General features: G+C 38.0%; 1 protein-coding gene and 1 non-coding gene across 2 annotated transcripts in view; one reads left to right on the top strand and one right to left on the bottom strand.

The window, feature by feature from the left end:
• The first annotated feature begins 6,766 nt into the window (after positions 1 to 6,766).
• Positions 6,767 to 24,909, top strand: part of KLB (klotho beta) — a 39,273-nt gene continuing 21,130 nt past the window's right edge. Inside the window, exon 1 of the mRNA XM_070397798.1 lies at positions 6,767 to 7,595. Coding sequence (XP_070253899.1) covers positions 6,858 to 7,595 — 738 coding nt within the window. The 5' untranslated portion in view covers positions 6,767 to 6,857. The remainder of the gene's footprint in view (positions 7,596 to 24,909) is intronic.
• LOC139001375 (small nucleolar RNA SNORA25) lies at positions 21,586 to 21,711 on the bottom strand. The gene has a single exon (XR_011469971.1). It is a non-coding gene; the product is annotated as a small nucleolar RNA SNORA25 (small nucleolar RNA).

Genomic DNA, 24,909 nt, shown 5'->3' with positions numbered 1-24,909 from the left:
GTGTTCACCACCCCAAGTCCAGTCTCCGCCCCTAAAGAGTTCATCATTTCTTGAAGGTGCCAGACATACTTCTACTTCAAGGACCTTTTACTCACTACACACTATCTACCTGGAGTGCTCTTTTCCCTGATCTCTGTATGGCTCACCCTCTCACCACTTGCAAAGTCTCCACTCACAGTTAAAGATGACCAAGCACACCCTGGCCGGCGGCTCAGTGGTTAGAGTGTCGGCCCACACACCGAAGGATCTCAGAATATCCAGTCAAGGGCACATAACTGGGTTGCAGGTTCGATCCCCGGACTTGGTCAGGGCGCATGTGGGAAGCAACCAGTCGATGTGTCTCTCTCACATTAATGTTTCCCTCTCTTTCTCCCCTCCCTCCATCCCTTCCACTCTCTCTAAAAATCTATGTAAAAAATATCCTCAGGTGATGATTCACACACACACACACACACACGCACGCACACACACACACACACACACACACACCCCACAAAACAAAGATGACCAAGCACAAGCACCATGAGTGAGAATCAAAGGAAACAACCAAAAAGAGGGCATTTTGCTTTGTTTTGTTTTAACAAAATTCAGTACTTAGTATGTTAGAGGGGCAGGGGCTGCAGAAATGAAGCCAGATGCCATCACTAGGCTTCTGTGTAAGGTTACCCTGGGAAACGGCAACTGATGCTGCCGTTGTCACTACCACTGCCACTGCCACAGCCTCCCTTCCCTCACCGATGAAATTGGAGACGTTCCAGGGAATGTCACTCTGGCTGCTACAAATACCAGTGATGCCCGGGGTGGTCCATCAGGCTTGTCCCAACACCAGAATCATCACCTCTGTCTCCCTTCAAAAGCTTATGTGAAAACGAGCCCCAACCTAGAATTCTAAACTCAATCAAACAAACAAACGTGTGGGTAGAAAAAGACATGTAGTCCCCCCTAAGCCTGCCTCCAAAATTGATTCCCTACTGGGAAACATGCTCCACCAAAATGAGGGACTGAAGAGAGAAGAGGAAGATGTGGGGTACAGAAAACAGGTGACCGAGCACCTGAAAAAAAAGAGGGGCATCCCAGGTGGCAGCTGTGCCCCAGGGGTAGCGGGCGAGCAGTCTGGGTGCAGCAGTCGCTCAGGAGACATGCAAAGCAAGAACTGTCATCACTGTGCCCTCTGGACCAAGCTGCTGGGGCATCCACTCCATGACAATGAGGGAGTGAACCAAGGAAAATGAAAGAATGAGATTCAAATAACAATACAAAGCAGGGGAAAGGGAAAGGAATTCCTAAGACAGTAGCAAAGGGCAGAGTCCCAAGACAGCAAATAGTCAGAGCATCGCTAGATAGAGGGGAACGAAGGTCCCTAGCAGGGCTACCTCCCAGAGAAAAGATTGAAACTAATAATAAAAGAAATGGTCTTATGGAAAATTGTAGAGAGCTATTGGCAGGTGTGGGAAGCCTTAGCAATAGCTACAAAGACAATTGAGCAAAATTTTTTTTTAAAGGGCAATAATTAAACTATAAGAAAAAAAGAGAGAGAGCATAATCATAGTATACTACAATATTCAGCAATGAATAATATTTATGTAAAAGTTCCTAGCCAGTTTGGCTCAGTGGATAGAGCATCGGCCTGCGAACTGAAAGGTCCCAGGTTCGATTCCGGGGCACATGCCCAGGTTGTGGGCTCAATCCCCAGTGTGGTACTTGCAGGGGGCAGCCGATCGATGATTCTCTCTCATCATGGATGTTTCTATCTCTCTCTCCCTCTCCCTTCCTCTCTGAAATCAATAAAAATATATATAAAAAATATTTATGTAAAAGTAATATAAACCCTAAATATCAATTTAACCAAAAAAGTAAGTGTTGGGGGGTTTTTTACCAAAAGGAAATGGTGATCCAAGAAACCTAAAACTTGCCCTGACCGGTTTGGCTCAGTGGATAGGGCATCAGCCTGTGGACTGAAGGGTCCCGGCTTCGATTCCAGTCAAGGGCATGTGCCTTGGTTGTGGGCACATCCCCAGTGGGGGGTGTGCAGGAGGCAGCTGATCGATGTTTCTTTCTCATCGATGTTTCTAACTCTCTATCCCTCTCCCTTCCTCTCTGTAAAAAAATCAATAAAATATATTTTTAAAAAAGAAAGAAACCTACAACTTCATCTACCAAAACAGGAAATTGATAGTCTGAAATTAATTAATTGAAAGATACCACTACCTAAAGATTATACAAAATGAAATATGGAGATGTACAAATTCTAGAATAACAGTTGTAAGAGTTGAAAGTGGGGAAGAAGACTGGGGGGAGTAAATAACTTAAAAACTTTTTTAATTTTAAAAAGATCACAACACGTAAAACAGAACTAAAAATGTATTAGAGAAAATATAAGAGACTATCAATATAATTTTAGAGTGGTCATGGCTTTCCTAGCCCAGAAACATTAAAGGAAATTAATAATAAATTTGGTTGCACAAAAATTCAAATCATTTGCACATGTAAATACATTAAAACGAAATTAAATATTGTTCTAAAATTGATTGTGGTAGTGGTTGCACGGATCTAAATACACGGAATATACTAAAAACTAGTGAATTGCATACTTTTAGTGGATGAATTGTATGGCATGGAAATTATATCTCAATAAAACTGTTTTTTAAAAAGTTAAAAGACAGATTGTTGAGAGAAAATATTTACATTTATATCACACAAGGGATTCACTGCTTTATATATAATGAGCTTCTTCTAATTCATTAGAAAAAGACAAAAAAAAACAGGACAGTAAAACAAAGTAGATAAAAAGGCAACTCACATGAGAGGAAATAGAAAGAACCAAGAAGAATATGAAAAGATCAATAATCAGAGAAGCCCGAATGAATGCAAAAATGAAATGCTATCTTTTCCTTATCATACTGACAAAAAGTAAAAGGACTGGAAATACCCTGTATTGAGGAGAGTAGGGGAAACTGGCTTTCAGGTGCTAATGGCAAGAGCTTAAAAGTACCAACTGCCTTTCTGAAGGGCAGTCAGGAAATACCCATAAACAGAAAATGCACATCCCCTTTAACCCAGCAATTCCGGTTTTAGCAGTCTCTTGTATCTCTTACATATGCAGTCATGAATTCAGGGTTGTTAATTTCTGAATTGTTTGTAATAGAAAAAAATAGGGCCAGCCAGCATAGCTCAGTGGTTGAGTGTCAACCAAGGAACCAGGAGGTCACGGTTCAATTCCCAGTCAGGGCACATACCCAGCCCTAAATGTGCATATTAGACTTTTATTATATAGGATAATTGACATATATATGCTTTTATTATATAGGATAATTGACATATAACATTGTATTAATTTAAGGTGTACAACATAATGATTTGATATATGTACATACTGCAAAATTATTACTAAAATAAAACTTAAATGTAATAATTTACACAAACACACCTAATTCAAAAATATATAGCCACAGAAATGTTAAGATGGTAAATTAAAAATAATATAGCCATAGCAAACTGGAAGAAAATAAAAGTAAATATTAAGTTATATAATAATAAGAGCCTAATATGCACATTTATGTGCATAAAACTTTTAAATTTTATAGTGGGTTAATGTATAGTGAGCCACTAGGGACCCTACCTGTGCACAAATTTTGTGCACTAGACCTCTAGCATATCAATAAACCTGGAACATTTTTATTTTATAGTGAGTTAATTGTACCAACTCCATTCATTCCATAGACAATAATTAAGCATTTTCTATGATAAACAATGATTAAAAAATTTAGATAAGAGATAGTCTTACAGTCTGGTGGAGGAGACAAACCATTCTAGGATTATGTGATAAATGTAGCGATAGAGGTGTATACATAGTATACTATAGGTACATTCATTCATTCACCATATACTTTAGTGATGACTAGGCCCCCTATATTAAATATTCAACTAACTAGTCATGATTGCTGTTTTTTAAAGAAAGATAGAGAGCCAAGACCGGTTTGGCTCAGTGGATAGAGCATCGGCCTGCGGACTGAAAGATCCCAGGTTCGATTCCGGTCAAGGGCATGTACCTGGGTTTCGGGCACATCCCCAGTGGGAGATGTGCAGGAGGCAGCTGATCGATGTTTCTCTCTCATCGATGTTTCTAACTCTCTATCTCTCTCCCTTCCTCTCTGTAAAAAATCAATAAAATATATTTTAAAAAAATAAATAAATAAATAAAAAATAAAGAAAGATAGAGAGAACAGTGGAACAGAGGATACGGATAAATTTACTGTGTAATTTATTGATTTATTGTGTGATGACTGTCCCAGTAGAGAAAGCATGAGCTGCCATGGGAACACAGAGTAGATCCATCTAAATCAAATCAAACTGGCTCTTTTCCTTCCTGGCTGCCTGCGGACCAACCACCACCATGAACAACACAGTAACTGTCTGGCCCAGGAAGTTTATGACCAACCTGCTACTTCAACAGAAACAAACAGTTATTGACGTCCTTCACCCCGAGAAAGCAAACAGCCCCTAAGACAGAAATTTTGGGAAAAACTAGCCAAAATGTACAAGACCACACCAGATATCATCTCTATATTTGGATTCAGAACCCATTGTGGTGGTGGCTTTAGCATGATTTACAATTCCTTGGATTACACACACACACACACACACACACACACACAATGAACCCACACATAGACTTGCAAGATATGGCCTGTATGAGAAGAAACAGACCTCAAGAAAACAGTGAAAGGGTCACAAGAACAGGATGAAGAAAGTCAGGGGGCTGGTAAGGCCAAGGTTGATGCTGCAAAACGTTGGAGATTGGACAACAGAGGAGTAAAGATTCTGCAGTGACCTTATCTGCAGTGGTTGTGCAGATTTTTCACGAGAGGATTAATAAACTGCAAACACATTTTAAAAATTTAAATAAATAAACTCAAACCAGGAGTCAGAAAGGCTTTCCAGAGGAAGTAGTGAAGTTTTGAAAAACAGGTAGACATGAGCATCATCAACATTGGTTTTCATCACTAATTTTTACTTTTTTTTTTTTTTTAAATATATTTTATTGACTTTTTACAGAGAGGAAGGGAGAGGGACAGAGAGTTAGAAACATCAATGAGAGACAAACATCGATCGGCCGCCTCCTGCACACCTCCTACTGGGGATGTGCCCGCAACCAAGGCACATGCCCTTGACCGGAATCGAACCCGGGACCTTTCAGTCCTCAGGCCGACGCTCTATCCACTGAGCCAAACCGGTCAGGGCACTAATTTTTACTTTTGATAATTTTGTACTTTTTATAATGTTTGGTAATTTTGATAATTTTGGAACATTGTACTAATTTAAGGTATACAGCCTAATGATTTGCTGTAAGTATAAACTGCAAAATTATTACAAAAATAAAACTTTTAAATGCAATCATTTACACCCTCACATGCAGTAGAACACTTCCTATGCAGAGAGCACATGTACCAAGGCACAGGGATGTGAGTAATTGAAATGTGTACAACTTATTAAACGGTGTTTGCTATGGCCCTGGCTGGTGTGGCTCAGTTGGTTGGAGCGTGTCATCCTATACACAAAAGGTGGCCGGTTCGATTCCTGGTGAGGGCATACCTAGGTTGAGGGTTCAGTCCCCAGTTTTCACATAAAAATTACAATAGTAACATTTATTGAGCACTTAGTATATGTCCATCTCTGTTGTAAGTGCTTTGCATGTATTTAGTCCTCACATTAATCCATGCAGTAGATACTATTAAATATATTTTCTTACATAAGAGAAACTGAGGCGCAGAAAATTAAATAACTTTTTCTAGTCACACAGCTATACTTAAACTTAGGCAGTCTAACTCCAGATGCCAAACTATTAACCACTCTGCCTCTCATTGGTATGTGATATTTCAAGTATTTAAAACATTAAACATTTTCAAGGTTATTTGGAGACTATAGGTTCTGTACAATATTTCTTTCTATTTATTCTTATCCCAGAATCATGCTGTTTAATTTGTGCTTTTTTTTTAATGGTTTCATATCTGAAAGTAGTCTATGCTTTCACTATTTTCTTTTTCAGATTTTTTTTGTAATTAGTGCCTATTTATTCTTCAAAGGAACTTTCACAATAATTTTGTGTAACTAAAATCTGGTATTAGAGGATTTGGGTTAAAAGTGTATTAAGTTTATAAATTAAATTGGAAAGTATTCAGTGTTTCCACCAAAAAAAGTGCTATATAGTCCTTCATCTTCTTTCAAATTTAGCAATACAGTTTTATAATTTTCTTAAATTGGGTAACATTTAAGAATATTCTTAGATGTATTATAATTTTTGTGAAAGTGTAATATCTTATGTTTTCTAACTCTTTATTATTGGCATGTAGAAATGCTATTATTTGCATATAAGATTGTTTTTCCTGAAATGTGAAATAATAAATGACCACTCAAAAATTATAAAAATAAAAAAGACATATACTGTAGGCAATAATGGTCAAAACATTCAGGAAAGATTTGAGTCAGTAGGCTACAGAGAAAAGGCTACAGAGAAAATATGGCATTTTTATTCATTGTTTACATATGTTTTAGTTACACATTCAGACTATTGTCACATGCATTTTCATCTAATTTTTCCCATAATAAGAGGATGAAATGTGTTGGTGGCTGTAATAGAGCCTCCTCCCTCAGACTACGTTGCTCTCCATGGCCCATCCCAAGTCTCACACTTCAAGCTAATCATTGACAGAGCTTTACAATCACAAGCTTTTACTGAAGCGTTGATAAGACAGTCGAGCAGTTAGTGGCGAGTGAAGCCAGGCTGTGCGGCAGAATCTCCAGGGAATGAATGGATTTGCTTCAGGACTGATGAAAGCAACATACGCTATAGGGAAACAATGTCCACCGGGGGACTGCAGAGATCTGTCATCCTGTCAACATTCATTCTCCTCCGAGCTGTTACTGGATTCTCCGGAGACGGAAGAGCTATATGGTCTAAAAATCCTAATTACAGCCCGGTAAATGAAAGTCAGCTGTTTCTCTATGACACTTTTCCTAAAAACTTTTTCTGGGGCGTTGGGACTGGAGCATTTCAAGTGGAAGGGAATTGGAAGGCAGATGGAAGAGGTCCCTCTATATGGGATCATTTCACCCAGACGCACCTTAAAAATGTCAGCAGTGTGAATAGTTCCAGTGACAGTTACATTTTTCTGGAAAAGGACTTATCGGCTCTGGATTTTATAGGCGTCTCTTTTTATCAATTTTCAATTTCCTGGCCAAGGCTCTTCCCCGATGGAATAGCAGCAGTTGCCAATGCAAAAGGTCTCCAGTACTATAACAGTCTTCTGGACGCTCTAGTACTTAGAAACATTGAACCTATAGTAACTTTATACCATTGGGACTTGCCTTTGGCACTGCAAGAAAAATACGGGGGGTGGAAAAATGAAGTTCTAATAGATATCTTCAATGACTATGCCACATACTGTTTCCAGACGTTTGGGGACCGTGTCAAATACTGGATTACAATTCACAACCCATATCTAGTTGCTTGGCATGGGTATGGGACAGGTATGCATGCCCCTGGAGAGAAAGGAAATTTAGCAGCTGTCTACGCTGTGGGACACAACCTGATCAAGGTACTGTACCGCTGGCTTCATATTATAGCTTCCGAATATGCAAAGCAGGAGTTCAAAAGAAACCCTAAGAAATGTATCATGTTTAAATAAGTCTCTTTATTGCAATCAACTCAACTAATTTTATTCTAACCCTCAAGGTCTATCCTCAAATTTCATGTTTAAAGTAGTATATATTTTGTTTATCTAAGCTATTATTACTCTATTAATCCAATTATTTTCCTTAAAAGTGCACTTTTAAAAATTAACTATTTTTAAATCTACAATTATACATTAGAGCATGAGAATATGAGTTTCCTTTCATTCTGTGGAAAACCAGTACCTTATAAATGTAATTGTTGGAAATCCTTTTCTGACAATACGAAACCATTTCAGAATTATTCTAAGGCATGACCATTTCAAATATGTATTTGTTGTTACTATCGCTATTCTTACTGGTACTTAGCTATAGTAAGCTAAATAAGTGTTAGCTAACTGATACATATTAAATGCAGGAATTGAAATAAATGTAATTCACAGTTGGTTTCATTTGTGTTACATAGCAGGGAAGATTAATTGTTCTAGGAGTTGAAATTAAACAAGTAATATCAAAACTGGAAGAATATGCTCTATTAAGTGTTTTAAAGCTGTATAGTTCAAAAGCTAGACTTTATGCTGGGAAATGTTAAATAGTGAAACTCTAAGCAAAATAAATTAATATTCATTGAGTGTTTAAAGACTACTTTAAGCATTTTACTTGCATTATTTCATTTAATCATCATGATAATCTTATGAACTATGTCATATTATTATCCCCATCTTAAAGATGAGAAAACTGAAGCTTAGTGAGATTAAATAGCTTGCCCAAGGTTACAGAGTAAAATGCACCTGTTGAAAACATGGGCTTTGTAAATGACAACATAATTAAACACTAAATGTCTTTATTAAGGATGTTTTTAAAGGAACAATCTTTTGAAAAATTTCAAGAGATTTTGTCTCACATTGAGGCTAATATTTAGAATCAGGTGTATCTTTTTAAGTCAACTAGTTTACTTGGGAAAAATAAATTACTCTGAATAACTGTTACATTTTGAAAATGAAAAAACTATTAGTGGGGTTTCATCATGTGGTAGGAGAAGTAATCTGATTTCTAATAATCAAATGTTGAACATATAGAAATAGAAAAAATGTATAGGAACATAAAATCACTCCATGTCTTAATTGCACATACAAAAATACATGAACTTTCTGGATTATTGTACTATGATTCAGTCACATCTGCCCTTGCTGTAAACAGATTGCATTATAATTTCAAGATCATTTACATATCTTTGAATAGAGTTGTATGTATAACATATTAATGCATGGGTATTCTGTGATTTGGGAAAAAGACATTAAAGGGGAGAAAACTTAGAGCTGTCAACTATGAAGAATATACATATTTAAGCTAGAAAAAATATTTCTTTTATCTAGTTCTTTTAATTATTAAAACAGTACTTGCTGGTGTAAATTGAGAAATATCAGATTGTACCAAAGGATATAAAGTGAAAAAGTTAAATTCCTCTCTCCTTCTCCATCTGACAACTCCAACCTTGAAAAAACTGCTGTTAATCGTTTCTAATATAGTCTGTTTAAAGTTTTCTATACAATTACATGTACATATATGGTTATTTAATGTCTTATTTTAAAAATTCTAAATTGTTGAAAAGTTTTCAGTTACCTGGGAAAATGTTAACAATTAGAAATTTTATTAAAAATATGTTTAAGTGGCTAATTTAAAGCCTTAAAATTGGCTATCTGATTAAAAATACACAGGAAAAAGATGTAACTAACAAATGGATATTGCTTCCAAACTTAGTATGTAAAATGCTATACTTTCAGATATTTTTCATTTTCCTCTAATTTGAGATAAACTCTGTCTTTACCACAAAATTAGCACTCTGGTAGAGATTTTATTGTTTTAAACTGAGGTATTACATTTTTAAATTATTGTGTTTTCCAAGTAATTTCTTCCACCTCTTTAAAATTTCTAAGGGGTCTCTGGGGTGGTGGGCACACAATGCAGATCATGTATCATAGCACGGTACACTTGAAATCTATATAGTCCTATCTATCAATGTCACCCCAATAATTTTAATTTTTTTTTAAAAAAAGTGAAATATACTGCATAACCCAGTGACTTATAGCACTAGAGAGAAAGCTGGCAGTGGTTTGGTAGCCTGAGGTGAACTTGTTTTTCCCACTTGTCCCCTCTCTGCCTTTCTTTTAACATAGCAAAGATTAATTGGATATTTTATGTTGCAATGGAGTGTTTCTTCCTTATTATGCCACCTTGTGACCCAAAAGAAGCATTCTTTAGGATTAGTTTTTAGTCCAAGAACATTTATTGAGTGTTTTTTTAAGCCTAATATAAACCTAAATTCATGGATGGTGATTATCACTCCATTTCCCAATCCTCAGCTATTGAGAAGATTACATTGTGGCTACAGGGTCTTTTAAGTTCCAGGATGATCTTGAAAACTCCATCTCAGTCTGAAATGTCCTGGTTTGGAGGAAACCTGAATTGTCTGGCCAGTCCTGAGACGGAGCTGGACAGATCTGGTCATTACCTGGCTTAAAGCAAGTCTAAGCCTCAGATAAAAGTTTGTGGTAATCACACCAACTAATGGATGCTTCACTCTGAATCCCTAACAATGTTCAGAACAGAAAGAGCACGCCTTGATTGGCTTGTCCATCTTCAAGGACAGCAAACATAGCTTTAAAGATTATCTATAATTTTTGCAACAATATTGCTAGGTGTCTGTTATTACCCCCATTTTACAGAGCAGATACTTCTTAAAAATGCATCATGTCGCTCCCCTGCATAAAATCCATCAGTGATGTCCCAAAACTTCTGGGATAAAGTCCCAACTTTTCATCAAGATCTTCAAGACACAAACCCGGCCTCCATTCCAGGCTCCTTCCTGGCCATTCTCCCACCCCCATCACTAATGCCAAACCCTTGCACCCCACACTCGGCTGTAATGCACTACTAAAGTGTCTGGATTTTACCTTACTATTCCCCTCTGCTCAGCCTTCATTAATTCTCTATTCAACTAACATGCTTTTCTTACTCCCAGCTTTGCTGATAATGTCCTTCAAGACTCAATTTAGGCAGTTACCACCTCTACGTTATTCTTGATCCTTTAGAGTAGGTGCCCCTCCTGAAGGCTCACATAGTAAGATGTGCATTGAATTCATACCATATGGTGCTTTTTTGTTTCCCCAACTAGACTGAGAGTTCTTTGAAAGAAGATGCTATTGTTTGTCTTCATATTTCCAGCACCTTGCACAGAATATTAGATACATGCTAGGTACATTTAATGAGTGGTTTAGGAGTTTCTCTTAAACTTGTAATCAAAGACCCAATTCCAAGTATAAAATACATATTTCATTGCATTATTGCTAATTCCTGAAATCACCTGTATTAATCCAGTGGTGTATTAGTGTGGACTCTTTTGGTCACAAGTGACAGAAGCCTAATTCAAGTTGGCTTAAGCAAAAATGAGCAACATCCTGGCTCAGTAACCAAATCACAGGAATGAATGGACCCGATAACCAGGACACTCTCAGAAGCCCTTTCTCTCCTTCTTTTGTGTCCATTTCTTCTTCTAGGTTGGCATCTTTCTTCTTTGTGGAGGAAAGATTTCTTTCTCCCAAGTTCAGTTTTTAAAATTTTAACCTGTTTGGCCTATACTCTCATTCCTCAGATCAGCAAAGTCCCAAGGTTTCACATTAGTAAAGGCAGTAATTGTGCCCGTTTTTATTTTTAGATCAATATACATGCATAATATAATTTAAATCTGTAGATTTCTTCCCCACTAAAAATGGAATATTTGAGAGCCTCTGAGAAAATATGCATAGAGGTTGGGGCAGGTAAGTTTGTTCATGAGATGGTAGCTGATTCATTTGATTACTCCACTCAATACTGCCAGCTTCCATGATAGTCTTGACCATTTCACAGCTCTAAATTATTATCTTTCATAGCCACATTCTGTCTATATAGTGCCAGGAATCCTCAATTTCAGCACTATTGACATTTTGAGCCAGAGAATGCTTTGTTGTGTGGGTTATCTTGTGCATTGTAGGATATTTAGCAGCCTCTACCCACTAGATTTCAGTAGTACCCCTGTTGTCCAGAGTTGTGACAACTGAAATGTCTCCAGACATTACCAAATATACCCTGGGGGGAAGAGCAAAATTCCTCTTCCTTCAGTCCCTTAAAAACAACTGACGAAGTGGTTAAAGGCATGAAGCATAAAGAGCAAGGACATTGAAATATAACCAGTACGAGGGACATGAAAAAGATAAATTTCAAAATCATCTCAAGGAGATTTTCACCAGATCTATAAGTTGCACACACAAACTCAAAATTAATTTATAGTATTATCAGGATGTTTCAGGAGAGGAAACAAAGCTTTAAGAAATATTAAATGAGAAAATAATGTTGATGATTATATCTAGCTTGACTTTTCACATATTGGAAATAAAGAGTGGCTTTTAGTTATTTGTGAAATACTTGAAAGAGCTGGCCCAAATCATTGCTCTTATATACATAGCTATTTATGAGCAAAACTAAACCTACTTTTTGAAAGCTTGTACTGTTTTAAAAAGCAAAATTTAAGAATTTAAGCAAAATGTTATAGAAACAATTTTTATCCATTTTTGATGCTGTAACATTGTGTTTCACAAAGTGTAGTTTTTTGCACATCACTCCATGTTGGCTTTTTTGCTGGCTGTTTTGTTTGTTTGCATATCCAAGAACCACATGTAGTCTTATTTATTAAAACATTTTCCTATAAAATGTTTGTTTTGAAAGGAAACTTTATATCCTACTATACATGAGACACCAGTATTTTCTAATACCCTTTAAATAAATAATGTAACATTTTAAAATAAAAATTCTCATTTTTGTTATACCTAATGTCATCTCCCATACAAAAGAGGTAGGTGTACCAGACTTGGAAAACACCACAGAATGGGCAAATTTTACTCTGCATTTTGGTATACATGCTGTCTTAAAACCAAACACAGGATCATTTAAAAAATGTGTCACATAATAATTTTTCTTATGTCATTAAAATAATTTACGTAATGTAATAGTGTTTATAAGATGGGAAAATGCTAACATTCATGTTTGTATATTATGAGTATTTTAAATATTCATTATTTATTTTCTGAATATTTAAAATAAACTTTATAATCTTTAGTAATAAAATAGATTATATAAGTAAATATATGCCAACACTTTTGCGTATACTACACACAAATGATGAAATAATGTTTTAAATTCCTCAGGGGTTTAAGAGATTGTTTAATACTGGGAAAGAGGCTTTTAGGACAAGAAATGTTGGGAAACACTAATCTAGGTCAAGGCCTTACCAACTTGGTCCTCAGCCTGGGATATTTACTTCTCCCTATTTTTTCACCTCTTTGGGAAACTATCTTAGCATTTCTTGCCATCATCCCTTCAGAGAAGCTCACACCAGGCTGGGGTATGTGTTAGATATTCAAGAAATAATTCAATTGATTATTTTATAATAAAATAAGACCTACCTTATCCCAGAAAGGATTTAAAATTGCAATTGAAGAGAAGTTGATTTCAGACACACACACACACACACACACACACACATACACACACACTTCACACACTTCAACACATACTCTGGCACAAACATACAGTCTTTTCAGAACATGCAAATCAAATAGGTATGCCAGTTTCTATGAAAAATTTTACATCTACAGCCCACCTTGAATCAAGCTGCAGAATGCTGACAACTCTCAAAGCTGAGCGATGTGTTCATGGGGGTTCACTATGTTATTTTTTCAATTTTTGTGAACTGTAAAAAATAAAGTAGACAGTAGAGAAAATGTTATATTTTAAAATAAAACAATCACCTCTATATAATGCACTTCTTGAAGGCTCTGTCAAAATTCTTTACCAAAATTTAGTGTGAAAACTGCAAAAACAGCTGTGAAAAAGCCACCATTCACATGATTAACAGCTAAGCCTTCTCTGCCAGGAGGCTGCTGCAACTGCTTTCTTGAACAAGAAGACTGCATATTTCACAGACACGTTTAAATGGATTAAATGTCACTTTTAAACCTCTTCTGCCCAACTCCCCACCAATGTCTTGAAGACTAAGTATAATATTTTGACATGGAAATACTAGCAGAATTCTTTTTTAGTTAGATAGAACCAAAATCTTCAAAGATCATCTGAAATGACTTTTTTCCCATAAGATAAAAGAATTTTTAAAAATTCCTGTGTTAGAGTTGGGTTGCTAAATCTTGTAGCTAAAAAGCTAGTCCAGCCCAGCCGGCATGGCTCAGTGGTTGAGTGTCGACCTATGAACCAGGATGTCATAATTCGATTTCCGGTCAGGGCACATGCCTGGGTTGCAGGCTCAATCCCGTGCAGGAGGCAATCGGTCAATGATTCTCTCTCATCATTGATGTTTCTCTCTCTCTCTCTCTCTCTTCCCATTTCCTCTCTGAAATCAATATATATATATATATATATATATATATATATATATATATATATTTCTTTATTGTTGAAAGTATTATATATGTGCCCTTTTCCCCCCCATTGACCGCCTCCAGCCTGCCCCACCACACCCTTTTTTTAAAAGCTAGCTCAAGCTTTTCTGTCAATGAAGGACAGAAAAAAAGGTTTAAAAAAAACCCCAAAACTTGTTATTTGCTACTTTCCACACTTTGCCCTCCCACCCCACCCTGCAAAAAAGAATGCAGAAATGGGGAGAAAAAAGGACAGAGATTGGTCTTAATTCTTAAGTGGAGGGTTGAAACATTACTACAGGTAATGTTTTGACATTCTATACTACTATTCTTAATAATTATTTTTATAGTAAGACTATTTTATTGCATACCTCCTGTAGTTTCAGAAACTGCCCTAGGTACTTTTCATATATTGTTTAACTCTCACATCAACCCTACCAGGTAAGTATTCTTATAGCCGTTTTGTAGCTGACTAGAGGCCCAATGCACAAATCCGTGCACGGTTGGGGTCCGGCCAGCCCGCCACGATCGGGGCCAATTGGGCCAGGCCAGCCAGGGGGAGGGGACATGGGAGGTTGGCCAGCTGGCCCTGTCCCTGGTTGGGGGGGGATGATCGGGGGCAGGGCCAGTCAGAGGGAGGGGCCACAGGTGGTTGGCGGGATGGCCCCACCCCCTGGTCGAACTCCCAGTTGAGGGGCAATTTGCATATTAGGCTTTTATTATCCTATACTAGAAGCCCGGTGCACAAAAATTTGTGCACTGGCGGCGGGGGAGGGGGCGGGGGGGGGGTTTCTCAGCCCAACCTGTGCCCTCTCACAGTCTGGGACCCCTTGGGAGATAACCACCTGCTGGCTTAGGCCCGCTCCCCTGGTGGCAGATGGCACGCCCCATCCTGCGGTGCCTGCCCCGTCTCCCCTGGTCGCACCCGGCAGGCCCGGATCCCGCGCTGGGGTGGGCAGCAGCTGGGGATCATGCTGCCGCCCCCGCAGGGCAGCACAGCAGGATCTGCCTGCAGTATGCAAATTTAACAGCCATCTTTGTTGGGTTAATTTGCATACTCTTCTGATTGGCTGGTGAGCGTAGCGAAGGTATGGTCAATTAGCATTTTTGTCTTTTATTAGTGTAGGTAATAAATGCATAGTATGCAAATTGTCCCCTTGACTGGGAGTTCCACCATGGGGGGCGGGCCAGCCAGGGAAAGGGTGGGAGGCCCCGGTCGACAGCTGCTAGAGACCCTACCAGTGCACGAAATTTCATGCACTGGGCCTCTAGTATAGGATGAAACTGAAGCCCAGAAAAATTTTCCTGAGGCTACACAGCTGATAAGTGGGGGTTTTTTACTCCATAGTAAGTATCAGAGCCAAAATTCAAATCTTAGCCATCTGAATCCAAGTTAGCCAGGTTTAATGGCATGAATGAGCTACCTAGCTAGATTCAATGAAAGATAACAATTTTCAGCTTTAAACCCATAACAGTCACTAGTGTTGATACTGACTCAACAGATAATTGACTTCACTTTGCCTATTTAAAGACCAGAACAATCTATATACATGTTTTATTTGTCCGCAAAATCTATGAACAATTTATCCCTGATTCATTGTCCCCATGATTTTAATTTTTATTTGCTCAAAACTTTAGTGCTCACCAGGCTGGCATGGCTCAGTTGTTGAGAGTCGACCTATGAACTAGGAGGTCACGGTTCAATTCATGGTCAGGGCACATGCCCGGGTTGCGAGCTCGATCCCCAGTGTGGGGTGCAGGAGGCAGCCAGTTGATGATTCTCTCTAATCACTGATGTTTCTATCTCACTCTCCCTCTCTCTTCCTCTCTGAAATCAATAAAAAAAATTAAAAAAAAATAAAAAATAAAAAAAATAAAATATATATATATATATTTAAAAACTTTAATGCTCCATTAAAGTGATGTTAAATCACATATGTGTGCCCTTGGCAATACCATCTAAAGTTTAATTAAATGTTAACACAATTATTCATTTCATTAGCTAATGATCATAGTATTTATATGATCATCCCCACTCATCTCCATTAGGACCTAAGACATCTCCAACAAAATACAGAAAATAATGATCAAACAAGTTAAAACTAGCATTTTTATACATGTTTCTAACCAAATTTGAATAAAGATGAAAACCGCTTACAGATAAGAATTGCCAAAGACAGTTTCTATACACCATTAGATACAAGAACCATGTAAAAAAAACACAACTATTTGTAGATGACAATTGGTATCCAAAACCTTCAAGAGAGCAATATTTACTTTTTCTAATCATTAAGTAGAAAAAGTTATACTTCAGTGAATGATTAACAAGCGTTTAAATAAATGTAATTATAAATGCCCAGAAAATAACATTGGGATCATGTTTAAACAGCTTGATTTGATATGAAAACTCTCATACATGGAAAATTAGGCACAACTGGAGATCAGAAAATAATGTTAAGTAATGGAAACGGTACTAAATATGATGTGTCTATGAACTGAGGGAAACTTTACATTAGTTTATAGTATAAAATAAGCCACTTAACTGTATATAAAAAGGCTTACTGAGAAAACTCAACATTAGAAAATAGTCTTTGTTTAAAAAAAAGGTATAATCAAAACTATTAAACATTAACAATGATTTCGTTGCTGAGAAGTAGCAGGGATGCTGAGAATACATCAAAACATTTCACTTACTAACTAGTAATGAGTGCATACTTAAGTAATCAAAGTGGTTCTTGGGTGACCTCGTACTGCTTCCTGGAAGTGTGTCTGGGAGAGTCCATTGGTGGGTTCTTCATAGCATCATATCTTGACCAGAGATTATGTGACTGAGTCTTAAATAAAGGGCTGGGGTTTTACTGTTATCAGTGCTTCTTTCATGTTAATCACATATGCATTGTACGTCTCCTCCTTTTACCTTTACATATCAATGTATTGTTACAGAACAAACAAACATTCTTTAATATATAATGGAATCCAGAATAACAACTTTTTTAAATTTCTGGTTTTTCCTTTGAGATTTATGGAACTTGGAGAAACTGAAGAGTGAAAGCAAAGAGCAATTAAATTCACTGATAGAAACTATTTGTTTCAACCAATGCTCTTGATCTTTGTATTTTTTAAAATATATTTTTATTGATTTCAGAGAGGAAGGTAGAGGAAAAAAGAGATAGAAACATCAACAATGAGAGACAATCGTTGATCAGCTGCCTCCTGCATGCCCCACACTGGCGAGCAAGCCCACAACCCAGGCATGTGCCCTGACTGGGAAATCAAACTGTGACTTCCTGGCTCATAGGTCGACGCTCAACCACTGAGCCACGCCAGCTGGGCTTGACCTTTTTAAATTACAAAAATGATGCTTTTTACCACAAAACGTTCAAACAATATATAACACATAAAGTTAAAATGAAGTCTCAAAAAAAAAAATTGAATTCTCCTCTATAAGTCTTACTCCCTAACTCCATACCCAGAAGTAACAACTGCTAGCAGCTTGTTCAATGTCCAAATATTTTTCTATGTATAAATAAACACATACATTTGGTCAAATTTTTAATACAATTTGAATCATATTAAGTTTTTGTTATTGTTTCTGATTAATTGAAACATAAAACTACACTGTTTTTATTCTATTTATTTCTGTACTTGTCTCTCCTAATAGAGGTCTGAGGTCATAAAACAGGCACTATTTTGTTCATCTCTATCTAAATGTCTACCATAGTGCCTTGTATTTGTTAAATAAGTGTTTGTAGACTTGAATTTAAGGAAATAATCAATGTAAATGAATGAAGAGTTAAGAAAGATAAAATAATAGCTGTGGGTTGAAGGAACTTAAAGAAAAATGATTTATCTAAACTTGCCTTTGATGATGTACAGAATTTCTGTAAGAGAAAGAAGTTAAACAGAATCTCCATTTAATTACCGAGGTGTTGCTCCAGACTGCTTCTCTCCTGAGCATGTTCCTGGCACCCATACACTGGGTGCCATACACTGGCTTTCTCAGTCCACTGGCCCTTGATTTGGGGCCATAGCTGTTATACTAGTACACCCCTTGCATTTTCACAGCCTGTTCAATCACCATTGAATCTAAGGTATAAAAGTGTGTTTCAAAGACACATAATTTAATTTTCATGATGATATGACAAGTGAACTACAAGGCTGAAGTACTTATTTCTAATTCTAGCTTTGCCACTAACTGGGACTTTGGGTAAGCCATTTATTTCTAGAGTTTCAGCTTCTTCATTTAAAATATTTTTAAACATTTATTGGACCAAATGACCCATAAGGTTCATCCTCTACCTCTAATTAGCAGGCATGAGCACAGAACTTGGAGCAATACAGCGTGGGCTTGACAACTCATGAAACTCTCCTCTAAAATGGGAATGATAATAGTACCTACCTCAAGAAATTTAAGTGTGGATTAAAGGAGATAAATGTGAATTAAATGGAAAGCACTTAGAACAATGTTTGGCACATTTGGCACTCATAGATGTTAGTTCTTATTACCATTTATATTATTAATTTTCTATGGTTTTGTAATTTAATCACTATTCTGTTCTATTTGATCATGAAAGTCACTCACCTTTAAGGACCATTTATTAATGACTTGTTTGTAGGTGATGCAGTGTTCAACACTATGCAAGCACGGCATCCCTGCCCTCTCAGTCTAACATTGACAGTGGTGTAAAGATCACCATCCTCAGTTGAGACAGTCAAATGTAGAAGTGATGCATAGGGATTCATTTAGCCTCTGAGGACAGTATCCAGTGCCAATACTGGGACAGGGAAATACACATAAATGTTACATGCTGTGCTGGGCACCTGGACTACTATGTGGTCTTCTGAACACCCCAAATTTGCTGGCAGGTCTTCCAGAACCTTTCTGGGTGATCCTGAACTCTAGACATACTACTACATAGACATTTTCTTCTCAGCATGCAAGACAGTTTAGTTCTTTTAATAACCAAGCTCAGCGGAAAGAAAGCATCATTTTAAAACAGTATGTTATGGTTCATATCGGGTGCTCTTTCCCCAACAGCTTCAAAATTTAGAACTGGCACATACAGAAAGCAGGATGGGTTAGTAAAGTGATCAGGGAAGACCTGGGTTCAAATCCTAGCTCCACCACTACCCAGCCTCTGGGAAGTTCAGTTTCTTCTCTAAAATTAGAAAAATAAAATCTGCCTCGCAGAGGCTGTCAGGTGACCAACATACTAGCTGGCTCATAGTGGGTATTCATTCAACAAGTATTTTATGCCAGGCTCTATCCTGGGCATGTGTATGCACAACTGTGGACAAAATACTTATGGTCCCTGCACTCAAATAGCTCATAGGCCAGGCGTGGACCTGTGCGGCGCTGGCCTGAGACTTACACAATCTGGAGGCCCTATCTAAAAAAATATGTAAAAAATGACAAACACATTGCCCTAACCGGTTTGGCTCCGTGGATAGAGCGTTGGCCTGCAGACTGAAGGGTCCTAGGTTCGATTCTGGTCAAGGGCATGTACCTTGGTTGCGGGCACATCCCCAGTGGGGGATGTGCAGGAGGCAGCTGATCGATGTTCTTCTCATTGATGTTTCAAACACTCTATCCCTCTCCCTTTCCCTTCCTCTCTATAAAAAATCAATAAAATATATTTTTTTAAAAAATGACAAACACAAAAGTTGCTACAAAAGTGAATATTTAAAATAAGAGAAATCTTACATCAGATTGCTGTAGTCTCGGAGATTCTGACTCCTTTTTTTCTGAGGTCTCTTTAGGGAATTTAGCAGAAATCCTTACCTAGCAGTGCTTCATCACAGCCTTACTCAGAACCCACATAGAGCATTTTACAAGGACCCATGCACGCCAGGGGCCTGAAGCTTCAGCTCCTGGGGCTCATGGTGAATCTGCCTTTCTTGCATGCCCCAAGATGGGGCCTTATTTTTGTTATTTTTTTAAAATTTATCTTTATTGTTGAAAGTATTACAGATGTCTGCTTTGTGTGGTTTTTTTCCCCCCATTGACCTCCTCCTTTCTGGACCTGCCCTCCCAAGCCTTTGCCACACTATTGTCTGTGTCCATGGGCTCTGCATATCCTATATAATAAAAGGCTAATATGCAAATTGTCCCCATGGGAGGGTGTTCCACCGACCAGGAGTTAGACATGCACTGACCACCAGGGGGCGGCGCAGGTGGTGGGCTGCAGTGGAGATGCTGCCAGCCCCAATGAGCCCCCACAAGAGCAGGACCGCGGCAGGATGGTGGAGCAGGTGAGCGGGCGGCGCCAGGCCAAGGCGGGTGCAAAGGGAGGCCCCAGCCTGCAGCAGCAGTAGGCAGCCAGAGGATGGGAGGCCCCAGCTGGCAGCCAGCAGCCTCTAGGGACCCTACCCATGCACGAATTTAATGCACTGGGCCTCCAGTATGCATATAAATTCCCCCAGTTAATCTCTCTCCCCCCACCTTTCCTCTGAAATTCATCAGTCCGTTCATGACTGTATGTTTCTGGATCTATTTTGTTCACCAGTTTATTTTGTTCATTAGATTCCACATTTATTTTTGTTATTTTAAAAATATGTTTTTATTAATTTCAGAGAGGATGGGAGAGGGAGAGAGAGATAGAAACATCAATGATGAGAGAGAATCATTGATTGGCTGCCTCCTGCACTCCCCCTACTGGGGATCGAGCCTGCAACCTGGGCATGTGCCCTTGGGTGGAATCGAACCTGGGACCCTTCAGTCTGCAGGCCAACACTCTCTCCACTGAGCCAAACCTGCTAGGGGTATTTGTGTTATTGTAAGAGTTATATTATTTATGATTTCTAGAATGGCTGTTATATTGATTCTATTTTTTAAAATATTTTTTATTGATTTCAGAGAGAGGAAGGGAGAGGGAGAAATAGAAATATCGATCAGCTGCTTTCTGCAAGCCCCCACTGGGGATCGAGCCCACAACCCAGACACATGCCCTGACCAGGAATCGAACTGTGACTTCTTGGTTCTTGGGATGATATTCAACCAACTGAACCACACCAGCCAGGCTATACTTGTATTGACTATCTTTAACTCTTCATTCCTAAATCCTGAGGGAAAGCTTCAGGTTCCCAACCCAGGCTGTTTTAGCTTTAATTATTCTCTGAGATATGGTTCTTTTGCATGAAAAAGTTACTAACAGGATTACCATTGTTAATTTACTAAGAACAGAACGCTGAAATTGGCATACAAATGTTATCTCTGGGCAGGGAACCTGGCCTCCTGTAAAGCTCCAATTTACTAATATTGATTTCTTCTAAACTCCCTTCTAATATCTGTGGAAACCACAGATGCTTCGTTTAATTAATTAGGAACTTTATTCTAGAGCTTTTCCCCTTTGTGTTGCCAGGTTTAGACTCTGGCTCAGGCATTGATTTAATTCAGTAATATTATAATGGAAATTAGAATTCTATAACAATAATAGGACCGGTTTTTAAATCTTATACTCCTCAGGAAAACATAGCACTATTGAGTGTCTATTACATACTATAAAGATCTTCAATCTTAGGTCACAGAGTTAAGAACTCCTGGTTTTGGTCCCATAAGCTCTCTTTGAAATGACCTATAGGACCATTTTTTAAAGGAACAAGTATATTAGAGCTTAGTTTTTACATGATTCCTATGGGGAAAATCCTGAAACTATACAAACTGAGAACAACCAATGATTTGTTAAAATACTTTGCAAATATAATGATTACAAAGAAAATGGGAGGAAAATTAATTAAAATGAATTTTATTAAAATGAAAATTCATTAAAATTAATTTTAATATGATTATTTCTGAGTTATTTCAACTATAGAAAACATGAATAGGATGGGTAAATATTTTCCTTATGAAAGGTGGTAAATTTTTTTAATATTTAAATATTCTCTCCTAAGAATAATGAGGGTAAGATATTTCTTTTTTTTTTTAATTAAATCTTTATGGTTCAGATTACATTTGTTCCTCTTTTTTTTCCCCCCATAACTCCCCTCATCCCAGTTCCCGCCCCACCCTCCACCCTCACTTCCCACCCACTGTCCTCATCCATAGGTGCACGATTTTTGTCCAGTCTCTTCCCGAATCTCCCACTCCCCTTTCCCCCCCAAGAATAATCAGTCCATTCTCTTTCTATGTCCCTGATTCATTATAATCACGAGGGTAAGATATTTCTAAGAGAGTTTCAAGATTGTCAAAAAAATTAAAGAAATGACAGTGATATATTTAATGAGATAATAGTCATAATTTTTAGCAATGAACTTCTGTAAAGTTCACACACCTTAAACACCTAATAAATATTTGTAGAATGCAGAATGAATCACTGAAGATTAAAAAAATCTGGAACAGCAATTGTAATCAGTAGAAAACAAATATAAAGAAGTGCTGAATAGATGAAAAAATGAATCAACCTGAAATTAATTTCAGTCCCAATGGACAAAGAATAAAACTCGGTCAACTTCAAAAAAAATAAAAAAAATAAGGACAAACAGGTTAGCCATGAAACTCAAGGGGTAAAGGAGAGTTATTACAACATTATTTATGACAGGAAAAGAGGAAGGAAGGAAGGGACGGAGGAGGGAAGGAAGAAGGAATCATTTCTATTAACACTCTTCATCCCACACAGACTCCCACTGTTGTTTTCCACAGCAAGTTAATTTTCAGCTTGCTCTTTCAAAATACTTCAAATTTACATTTGTGTAGTTTGCACAGGATCTTCACATATATTACCTCATTCCATCTTCACCACAATTCTCTAGTGTTTATTTTTAGCTCAGTATAATGGAGAAGGGAACTGAGACTGCTGAATGGGAAATGCGTTATCCAAGATCATAAAGCTCATTAGTCGCCACCGTGCCAGTACTGGAGGCTGGGTGTCCTGCTTTCAAGACCCAGGCCCTGTCGCCTAGAGTGCCATGTAGGTGAGATGCATCTTTATATCATTCTTCATGGCCATTTATCACTAAAAAAGAGCAATCCATATTTCGAAGCAGGTGGTCAAAGAACACTCACACCAAAGGACAAACTGGCCAAAAAACCATTTGGAGATATGTAAAACAACTTTAAAAATTGTTAGGTAGTCATTCTGAGATTAACAAAAGGAAATAATTCAAACAAATTAAAAGCTATATGCCCACCATTAGTTATTACAACATTATTTATGATAGAAAAGGGGAAAGAGAGGAAGGAAGGAAGGAAGGAAGGAAGGAAGGAAGGAAGGAAGGAAGGAAGGAAAAAGGAAGGGAGGGAGAAAGGGAGGGAGGGAGGGAGGGAGGGAGGAAAAGCTAATTTCTATCAAAAGAGAGATGACTAAGTAAATCGTATTTCATAAAATTGGTGAATTATTATACTGTTAAGATAGTTATGAAGACTAAAAACAACATGCAATATGTTCAGTCATTTTAGCTGGGAAATATACTGGGAAAAGCTGGCAGGGAACACAGAAATAGGAAAATAGTTTGCTGTGATTGTGGAGTTTAAAGTAAATTTTCTTTAATAGTTTTTGCTTAATACTTTGTTAAATAGCTTTAACAAATAAACAAATCTACATGAAGATATTTCAGCCAAAATGTGACTAAAATTAGGCACCGAATTGGAAATTTAACTTTGGACAACTGATTGGCGGTAACTTAGTTACAGACACGTGTAATGTGCTAGGTGTGCTCATCTGTCTTCAACCCACGCCCCCCACAGCACCCCCTCCCACCAGTGTCCCGCCATGTCTCCCGGCCTCCAGCCCCTTCTTCATCTGGGCTTCTAGAGTTGTGTCTTATTTGCTTCCTATCACCCACAGAACTGATCTGAGTCTGCATTTCCAGGGGCATCAAAGAGAACTGCCACGCTAGGCCAGCAGCTGCCTCTCAATGATATGAGGCCCTGATAGCTGACCCCAAACAACAACAGAAAAAAAAGCTGCTGACTTCCCCTTTAAGCTACTGAATTTAAAGAACAAAGGTTGAAGCTCCCTTAAATCAATCATTCCAAAGGTAGATGGCCTTGTACAGATAGAGGGTAACCTTGGGAAAGCTCAGAAAGACTGTTGTGCAAGGTGGCAGGGCCCAGGCTGCACGCCCCTCCTAGCCCTATTTTAGTCTTCCCAGCAGCCCTCCTTGTGAGCATCAGAGCAGCGCACACACGTAGATATCTCTGTTTCATCAAGATTTATGTCAAACTCACTACCTCTGAGCAATACTTTTTACCTTGTTACTCGGCAAACAGGATCAAGTTATAACTATAAGCACTGTCCAAAGAACCTCCCCCACATTCTCTACACAAGAATGGAGAGGCTGCCTTCAGCCCAGAGCAAAGATAACCCTAGATACCTTGATAGCCTATGCAAATAGCAGCAAAGGTGAAAGAGACGCTGTGGAACACGAAGGTCACCTTGGGGCATGACGAAACGAGTATATAGACATATATATCCAGAAAACTTGTTTGGAAAGATGTTGCAAAGGTACATATCCGTTGTCTTCTAAGCTGCTCTATTTCTCATTAAAATGCTGATGCCACCAAGATTTTATCACAGCTTAGGTTATCTTTCATACAATCACTAAAATATGCAATAAAACACCTATTTCAAAGAAACGCCTCCCTCCCTTTCTTTTTCCTATTAGGACTGGCTCATTGTTGATTTAATAAATTTCTTACTGACTCCATCTCACTCTCCCTTTGGTGTCTGATGGCGTCATATTTGCAAGGCAGCGAGTTTCTGGCTCAGGATCTTACATGGGTGCTGAGCTTTATAGTTTACACGTCGGAGCTGCATGACTGCCCTGGTCAAGTATC

The sequence above is a fragment of the Myotis yumanensis genome, unplaced genomic scaffold, assembly GCF_028538775.1.
Source record: "Myotis yumanensis isolate MYYU_CA2020_CCGP unplaced genomic scaffold, mMyoYum1.0.hap1 SCAF_1, whole genome shotgun sequence".
Lineage (NCBI taxonomy): Eukaryota > Metazoa > Chordata > Mammalia > Chiroptera > Vespertilionidae > Myotis > Myotis yumanensis.
The sequence above is the reverse complement of the archived record's forward strand: the minus strand, read 5'-3'. Positions and strand labels throughout refer to the sequence as shown.